Genomic DNA, 10,005 nt, shown 5'->3' with positions numbered 1-10,005 from the left:
TTAATGATCATATAAATTAATTATTGGCCCAATTAAATTGTTTTGCTGTCTAAATCCAACAACTGTTACCCGGAAGCCCATGGGCAAACCCGAAACAAGCCCGGCCCGGTTTCTAGTCCACTGAAGTGAAGAAACTTCTCCATATTAGACGGCGTACAAGATCCCATCATTGGAAAAATCAATGACCAATCAGAACCGTCCGATACTTTGCCGAGTCACACACGCAAACCGCAAGATGGCAAGCGAGCGAATTGGTAAAAATACAGGGAGGCCACAATGAAATAGCGTAGACCTGATTACTGAAAGAAATCAAAATAGCCTCGAATCTTCCACAGACTTCCGATACTACTATTTCTGTTTTTTGGGATCTTCGCTTCTGTAATTTAACTGATTTGATCTAGCAAGGTAAGCTCTCTCTTGTTTCTACATTAGATTTTTTATTTAGTTTGTTAAGGAAGAAGTTGTTTAGGTTATAATTATGTGGGTTTGTTGAGATTACAGTTGTTGATTACAATATTTGGTGTTTAATTTGTTTTAGCCTGCAAGTTTACTCTGTAATTTTGAATCTTGATTTCCTCGAGTCCTATTGTTGTGTGCGTGAGCGGAGACGGTTCATGTTTTTTCGATTGTGTGATTATAGGTTGATGGATTTAAGATTTCGTGTGTTTAGGTGATTATCTGTTTATGGAATTTCAGTGTTTAGGATGAAAGAGTTGTTTTCCTTCCTTATTATGTGATTTGATTAAAGATATACTGGAAAATATATTGGAGTTTCGTTTTGATTTGAATTTCAGTGGTGGATAATGGAAAGTAAGTATGATGGGGAATCAACAAGCATGTCGCCTCAAAGTCCGTCTTGCTCAGCCAACAATAGCAGCGATGCAGGCGATTTCGAATGCAATATCTGTTTTGATTTAGCTCAAGACCCAATCGTCACGCTCTGTGGTCATCTCTTCTGCTGGCCTTGTCTGTACAGATGGTTGCACCATCACTCCCATTCTCATGAATGCCCTGTTTGCAAGGCCCTTATTCAAGAAGAGAAACTGGTGCCTCTTTATGGCAGGGGCAAAACACAAACAGATCCACGGTCAAAAACATATCCAGGCATGGAAATCCCTCGCCGGCCTGCTGGACAGAGGCCGGAGACAGCTCCTCCCCCTGAACCGAATAACTTCATGAATTACGGGTTTGGATTGATGGGAGGTTTTGTGCCTATGGCCACAGCTAGGATTGGTAACTTCACGATGGGTTTTGGTGGTTTATTTCCATCTTTGTTTAATATTCAATTTCATGGATTCCCTGATGCTACTGTTTATGGGACAACTTCTGGTTTTCCTTACGGTGGTTTCCATTCCTACCACGGTGGTCATCCTCATGGGTTTCCTCAGCCTACAAGTCGAGGACAGCAGGCAGATAATGTTTTGAAGAATCTTCTTATGTTCATTGGTTTCTTGGTAATCCTTGCACTGCTTTATTGGTAATCGATTTGCTTTAATGAACTTAATAAATTTTCCTCTTAGAGTTCAATGTTTTCTCTTTATCTGTAAATACACTAGCAGCATCGATTGTCGCTCTTCATAAGTGAGAAAAGGTTTTCCATTCAGTACTTGGTTTCGTGTCTCCGAATCTGTGGGGGACGGTTTCTTTCTCGTAATTTGCCGTTCTCTTGTCCTTGTTTGGTCATTGTCTCTATCCCATTGTATCACTCCTTTAATCTTGGAAGCTCTTTTGTTTCTAGTTTGAGAAAAAAAGGTTAAAGGATTGTATCAGTTATAATTTTCATTTGTTGTCTTGTGACTTATGATAGGAGAAGCCAGTGGTAACTTAGATTATATCTTAGTCATTGTTATTTTTGCTGTAATTTTATTTTGAAGGAAGAAATTCATTCGCAAGGCCACAAGAGGGTGCCACATAATTACAGTAATATTACATAAAAGGATTGGAGAATGTCTATAGCTTATAGTGCTCTGCTCTAGATTTTCTCCAGTGAGAGTGACCATTGAGCAAAATGCACTATCTAGAAAAAAGAGTGATTTTTGTTGTAATTAAGTTAGATTATGTTATACACACTTGACTTTGGGGTTAGACTCGTACTTCTCCACTACCAACAAGTTGGAAGTTCGGCTTTTACTTAACATAAGAGATATATATATATTACGTTGTACTAAAAGGAAAATTACATTCTGTTATAAAATGAGTTTAACAGGGTATAAGTTATGTTGATTACTTAATTGTTCCTCTGCATATAAGATTTGTTATGGGGAACTCTTTTAAATTTATTATTCTTAGGTAAGTGGTTTTACTTGGGTTTCTTCGCTAATATGTCCCAAGAAAACAAGGTTCCTTAATTTTGAATCTTTGAAGAGTTATTTATAAGTTATGGGTTGACTCATTAGCGTACTGGTAGAGTTGTCATAATTAAGTTGGCCGAATCTTAACAATCTCATTACGTTTATGGGCGAAAAGAATGTTTTAAATGTTTTATGACAATTAAGTTCTCTTAACTAGAGAAACCATAACAGGTTAAAAACCTAACCCTTGCTTTCTTCATTCCTAAAATCATGGGTCTTTCTTTCTCACATCATCATCTAGTCTTCATATTAGTTTATTGTTAGTGGAGAGAACATATGTCAGCAAACTGCTGCACGACAACATGTTGTTTGTGTCAACACTGTCATTGTCAATATTAGTATCGTTGAAAGAATGTTCATTGATTTACCAGTTTGTAGTTCTTTGGTTCTAAACTGGATGAGATTGGAGATCACAGAAAAGCACACTTTTAAGGTAGTGAAAATGCGATCACTGTGTAGAATTATTCAGGAGAGAAGTATTGTCTCTTCAGCGATAAGGTTCAAGCTCAGCACTGATGGAAATAAATGTATGCTCGTGAAAGTACAAAGTTTCGAACTACCTTGTGATGTGGCATATCAGGATTCCTGAATTACTTGAGATCCTCGATTAGTATTCCCATGCTCTGGGGCTAATATTAGATAGTTTGCACTGTGGGTTAGGGGTGTGAAAGAGAAGGAATATTCTGAAGATTATTGGAAATTTTTCCTGGTCTGAAGAAATGTCTAACTTCGGCATAGTTTGGTATATGAAAACTTTTTTGGTTTTCGTTTTCTATTATCTCAAATGCTTATATAGAAAAGCATGTATAATGGTTGAATATAAATTAGCTCAGAAAATGATAGTGGAAGTGTGGTGTCCAGTAGAAATTTGATAATTCTATAGTCATACTTTTGAATCGATATCTCGAATAATTTCCTACTTCAGATAATTGAGACCTCTTCCTCCTACCATTCTTTTCTTATGGGTCTAGAATTAGTAATTCGATGTTGAAACCAGACCTGAATACTTGCTGTTTGACATCAAGAACAGCCTATGAAAACCTATTTGGTTTGGCAATTGCCAAATTTTGTTGGAAATATGTTGCTGTCGATGGTGTTCGGTTAGCGTACCATACCAACAAGCTACATAGTTTGGAATTGAATAGAATTAGCGTGTTGTAAGTAGTGAAAAGGGTTTTTGGTGAAGTGTTGATTTCTTATGCTTAATTTTGGAGACATGTGGTTGTACTTTTGTCTTGCTTCTGTTGTTATTATTTGCTAATCCAAGAGTGTATTAGTAACAGGACAGCCTAGTCCACCGCAACAATCCTCTCTGGCTCTTTTGGATGATTGTTCCCAACTCTGTCAAAATGATGAGCAGGAGAATATTTAGGCTATGTATCTTATATGTAATATGTATTTTCTTTTTTCTAGTTTGTTTTTAAATTTGTGCAAGTTTCAACTATGTAAACTCAGAAGTAAATCTTCGGCCCTACCAAAAATAAATGAATTCTGGATGTTGATTATTTATTTTCCTGCGTACACTTTTTCCCAGTTATTACAACTGTGGAGAGGAACATATAGAAAGAGTCAAACTTGTATGCGCGAAGTCATTTTTCTAAGTCGAAAGGAGATGACATTAAACAGAATACGTCCGATGAAATTAGTGTTTGTAGACACAAGTCGCTGCTGAAACTAAATGATGGTGTCGTTCGTCAATGTTTTATTCAACTGGGATTTCAATTTCAATTTCATTTAGTTAAGAGAGCGTGTGATTTTTTACCAAATTGGATTGGAAATTACGAATAAATCAATGGGTGGCTTTCAAATTCAATTGAGGAACCGTACAGTAAGGTCTGACCCCCTCCCCCACCAAATTCCTTTTGACTTTTCTGTTCTTTATTTATGTATTGTACGGTTCTTTTGATCTTCTATGCTTCCGTGGGTCACCAATACTTTTACTACTAATCTCCTACTTATTCCATTACCATTGAAGTGGTTGATTATAAATTCCATAATATTCATTCTGTCCCCCCCAAAAGATACATAATTGACTCGTTAAATTTATATCTAATTTAGTTATTATTATTCTATCGACATATTAACCGAATATTGTAAGATTTGAATTCGTAACATCATATCAGAACATCAAAATATCAATTACTATACCACTGTATATTTATTAGCAAAAAATTTAATTTTTTCGTCGAATTTTTTATGAAGTTTTAAAATACTTTTAAAGACATATTACAACTTATTTATTGTCAAAAGGTCATTTTGCTTGATATTAAAGGTGAGAATTTTTTAGAAGAATGCGGAATAAGTTCGAGTTTAACTAACAATCATTTTGTAATTTGTCAACTAATCTATAATGATATTAATATAATTAATGTAGTTATCTGAGCATTTTCTTGAAAATAAAAAATTAATTAATATGAATTCAACTTTTAGAAGTTGATTTTTTAAAATTTTCCTCTCTTGCCATTTCTTCTCGATGGTTTGGATTTTCCTTTTCAGCGTGCGTAAATAAATAATTAAATTAAATGAAAAATTCAGGAACTCTGACCGGAAATTATACGCGCTATCATGATATTAATCAAGTAGGTTTTCTTGTTGTTTTCTGAGAATTTTCTTTTCTCCCAAACAGACACGGCTAGGGTTATAAACTTGGCTGACTTTATTAGCCGCCTTACCCGACTTATTGTCGGTGGGGAACACCGAAGGGAAGACGACGACGTTTAGTCAGCTAAGTAAGCCTACTGGCTAATCCCACTGTCACTTTTTCCTTTCTTTTTTTTTTTTTTTTTAATTTACTAAAAATGGGTTCACTAGTTGGCTGGTTTATAGAGTACTGTGGCTACGTTATTAGGATCTTCTGGTTACTATATATATATATATATATATGCACGTACAGATACAACGAACATATTTTTCGAAAATATGTATACATACACACACACGCATGTACTTCTATATGTATCTGTTTATATAGGATAGCCATGAATGTACTGTAAATTTAGTATAAATCAACATGGGATTTTTTTTATAAGAATTTACATGAAAATTTATATATTTGGAAATTCATCTACTTATAATCAAATTTAAGAATTTACGAAAGAAATAATTATTTAGTATTTAACTACATAATAAATAAATCTATCACTTTTGGTTTATTTTTGTATTACACGTTAAATTATTGTTAAAATTGCATTATATTATGATGATGTGATTATAAAATAGCAACAATTGATTTTGTTTGAAAAATGTGACAAAAATATTAAATATTAAATTTAAATTATAAAAATTAAAACCCAATTAGAATGTAATTAAGAAGACTAATTATCAATAATTTAATTTTATAATATAACAATATCAGTTTTTGTAATTAATTGTACCTAATTTATTATAGAATTAATTGAAAATGGTAGACAATTCAAAGTGTTGAATTCATATATTATTAAAATTTTATTTTATTAACAAAGTAGATAGTGTATCTGAATGATTATTATGGTATTTTTTATATAACAATTTGTATATTCGAGTTAAATAAATTTTTATTTAAAAATTATTTATACTGTATTATGATTAGTATATGCGTGTACATAATTAATGAATATATACATAAAAAAAAAAACAAAGTAGATGTAAATATATTAGGTAACTATACATATATGTAAGCATACATAATTAATAATGAGGTTTGAGTTTGAGTTTGAATGTGAAGTGAAGAAGAAAGAAGCAAAAGAAAGAGGAAGATGAAGAAAGAAATTAATGTTTATGAATTATTAAAAGGATTTATTCATGTGTAGCACATGCTATTCTTAATTATATTAAAATAATTTTAGTTTATCAAAAACCAAATAATAATGAAGTCTTAACTTTTCTATTTTGTAAAAGGCAAGAGTGTTTATTGAAGAACATGTGAGCTTCACATGCCACTCAATCATAGAGTTGGCAAGCTCGTGCATTTGCCCCTCTACAAATTATATGTCAATGGATTTAAAATCTTTTTCGATTCTAATGGTTTAAATCACGTGAAAAATTTGTAAACAGAGTTTTTTTATTCGTTGTAGTTACCATAATTAAAGAAAGTTAACGATTATGAAATAATTTCTTTCACCGCTTAAAAATATTGTATATATTAATGAATTAAGTTCTCAATCACACTTAATTAAATATTATAAGTCAGTTACTGTCATAAATTAATATACTTATAAAACAATAATTTTTTTTATCTACGGTGAAATTCAAACTCTTAATTTTTTTTTTAACAAAACATATCTTATTAAACCCAAATATACCAACTAAATTAATCCAACATGTATGGAAAATAATCAAATCTAATTTTAATAACATTTTAAAAGTCTACAAGCCATATAAAAAAAAAAAAATTAATTGGTCAAAACTATTAGTAAGTCACTACAATATTGTATTATGTTAGGTAGAATTTCACATCCTCTTAAACATTAATATAGAAATTTAGAAACATTTTTTTTCCAATGTGATGACGGACCAAATTATTATTAAGTAAACAAATACCTAATTATTTGAAGAAAAAAATTTAATTAATTCAAAAAAATCTACTCGTTAAAATTATTTATATATATAAAAAAAAAAAAAAATAGTTATTGTTGTGGTAATTTACTTGTTCATCGTCCCTTGATGACCAAACTTGTGCGTCTTCATTTAAGGATATTCGGCCTACGTGGCAAGTTTTGGGTCCCACCGAAAAGCCACGTGGCGCAAACCCTTTTGTCGTTTTCCTTACATCTTCCCCAATTAATGGTTGGCCCCTTCGAATCGTCCGGTCGGATCAATCAGGTGACGTGGCCACTTAATTACAAAATTGCCATGTCGTCACTTCCTGCTACATAAAAGTTGATACAGGTAGGCCTATTTGTATTTATATCCGGGAGTTTCTAGCTAACTTAATTTTTTTTTATTATATATTTTTTTTATTAATAAAAAACTTTAGAATATTTATTGAATCTAAAATTAAAAATAACAATAAAATAGTTTCGATGTGATCCGATTATATGAAGAACAAATTTGAATTCATCACGAGCCCACGGTGAGATTGGTGTTTTTGCTTTTATTTTGAAGACCGCGTTGAGTTTATAGATTATTCGTTCTGAATTTAATTATTTTATTTTATTATATTTATATTAAAAATTAAAAATATTTTTACTATCATATTAAATTTATTAATATTAGTATAAATATATCCATAACATAAAAAAATTGTAATTCTAAACTAAAAAAAATCAATTTAGTCTAAGTACAATTGATCGTTTCTTTTACTTTTTTTAACTTTTATATATATATATATATATTTACTTTGCAAAATAATAATCAATGTACTCGTAAATGATTCATTAAAATTATTTCATACGATTATTGAATTGCACTTAAAAACTTAAGTTTTTATTTATATACATATTTATTTTAATTTAATTTAAATGATTCATTAAACTTCAGTCATAATTTATGTTGAATTTTGTGATTTTTATATTCAATAATAATGCTACGATATTTGATTCGAAGATTGTAGATCTAAAAAAAGTTATTGAATTAAGTTTAAACATTAAACATTTAGAATTAAATTAAAATTATTTTCATGAAATTATAATTGTTAGATTATTAATTTATTAAATTCGAATATGTTATTATATAAAATAATTTAAGATCAGTTTTGTGAAAGAGTTTGATCGAGGTAAATATAGAAATTATATCAAATATTGATGATGTAGATGACATTTTTTATTTTTTTATGAAATAAGATTGCAAAAATTTTTGTTTATAAATTTTATAATTTCAGTTTGTTTATAAGCAAATATTTAATTTTTAAATATAATTAATTTTTATGGATGATTAAAAAATTAGGAGTAAATATATCGTGTAGTTACGATATTAGATCCGCATGGAAATGAAAACCGAGCACGTACGTATTATATAAGTACACACATAGAGAACCAAAATTTGGAATAACGGAAATACAAAGACTCTTACATTCGAAAACGTTGACTTTAGATGCTCAGAATTGAACCAACGTGTGCCCAATACACATTTTTGGCTTTTATTCACACACATATATATATGAATACATGTTGTCCCTGCCTCCCTAAAACTTCAAAACAAAACTCTCTTTCTCTTTCTCTTTCGCTTGCTCTCTCTCTCTCTCTCTCTCTCTCTCTCTCTTTCTCTCTCCTTTTCTCATTAATTGAAATATAGCAATGGTTGCGCCACCGCCACCGCCACCGCACCGTCATTTCTTCTTCCTCCTATTCCTCCTCTCGGCCGCCGGCATTGCCTCCTCCGCAACCCAGAGTTTCAAAGAAGCACCAGAGTTCTACAACTCTCCGGCGTGCCCTACTCTCGACACAGCAAATGATAACGCCATGATTTGCTCCGACGAGGCTGTCCACGTCGCCATGACCCTCGATGCAGCTTACCTCCGTGGCTCCATGGCTGCCATTTTCTCCGCCCTCCAGCACTCCACCTGCCCACAAAACATTTTTTTCCACTTCGTCTCCTCCGCCGACGGAGTCCGACGTGATGAACTCCTCACCATCATCACCCGCTCCTTCCCTTACCTCAACTTCCGAACCTACTATTTCCAAAACGACGCCGTTTCCGGCCTCATCTCAACCTCCATCCGCTCCGCGCTCGACTGCCCTCTCAACTACGCGCGCAACTACCTCGCCAATCTCCTCCCGCCGTGCGTCCGCCGCGTCGTCTACCTCGACTCTGACGTCATCCTCGTCGACGATATTGCCAAGCTGGCAGCCACGTCACTCCCAAACGACGCCGTTTTAGCAGCGCCGGAATACTGCAACGCCAACTTCACTACTTACTTCACTCCCACTTTCTGGTCAAACCCTTCCCTCTCCCTCAACTTCGCGGGTCGGAACAGAGAGCCCTGTTACTTTAACACCGGAGTTATGGTTATGGATTTGGTTAGATGGAGAGAAGGAGAGTATACGACGAAGATTGTGGAGTGGATGGAGCTCCAAAAGAGAATCCGGATCTACGAACTCGGGTCTCTGCCGCCATTTTTGCTGGTTTTTGCAGGTAACATCGCGCCTGTTGATCACAGATGGAACCAACACGGGCTCGGCGGAGACAATTACAGAGGACTGTGCAGAGACCTGCATCCGGGTCCAGTGAGTTTGCTGCATTGGAGTGGGAAAGGGAAGCCGTGGGTTCGGCTCGATGCCAACCGGCCATGTCCTTTGGATGCTCTATGGGCTCCTTATGATCTGTTGCAGACGCCATTTTCGCTCGACGCTTAGAAGTGTACATTTCTCAGGTTCTTCAAATTATTTTCTTGCCCACTTTCTCGGGTAAAAATAAGAGATCGAAGAGGTAAACGGTCACTCTGTTTTGATGGTGAATGGAGAGAGATACTGTGCATACGATATAGAGATCAGCAGCAGCCATTGAACAACTTAATCTTAGAACTTCGTTTTATCTGTATCTATCTATCTAATATATATATATGTATAATTGTATGTATACCTGATCGATCGATCGATCGATCGAGAACGTTTTGTTGATTATATATACAGCTGGGTAGTGAAGAAGAAGGATAAAACTTTTTAATCCATTCATGTCTTCTCCTTTCTTCAATTATTAGAAGCAGGTGGATAATGAAGGAAAACTAATTCACACTTAA

General features: G+C 33.5%; 2 protein-coding genes across 2 annotated transcripts; both read left to right on the top strand.

The window, feature by feature from the left end:
• Nucleotides 1-264: 264 nt before the first annotated feature.
• Nucleotides 265-1,801, top strand: LOC148253234 (uncharacterized). The gene is made up of 2 exons (XM_088223141.1): nucleotides 265-405; nucleotides 795-1,801. Exon 2 carries the CDS (start codon nucleotides 804-806, stop codon nucleotides 1,479-1,481), a length of 678 nt encoding a protein of 225 aa, XP_088079267.1. The 5' UTR covers nucleotides 265-405; nucleotides 795-803; the 3' UTR covers nucleotides 1,482-1,801.
• A 6,640-nt stretch (nucleotides 1,802-8,441) lies between these two features.
• LOC110816488 (putative galacturonosyltransferase-like 2) lies at nucleotides 8,442-10,005 on the top strand. The gene has a single exon (XM_022044699.2). The coding sequence runs from the start codon at nucleotides 8,564-8,566 to the stop codon at nucleotides 9,620-9,622; it is 1,059 nt and encodes a 352-aa protein (XP_021900391.2). The 5' UTR covers nucleotides 8,442-8,563; the 3' UTR covers nucleotides 9,623-10,005.

The sequence above is a fragment of the Carica papaya genome, chromosome 6 (genome assembly GCF_054855325.1).
Source record: "Carica papaya isolate Zhongbai chromosome 6, ASM5485532v1, whole genome shotgun sequence".
Lineage (NCBI taxonomy): Eukaryota > Viridiplantae > Streptophyta > Magnoliopsida > Brassicales > Caricaceae > Carica > Carica papaya.
This window is presented reverse-complemented; position numbering and strand designations above follow the sequence as displayed.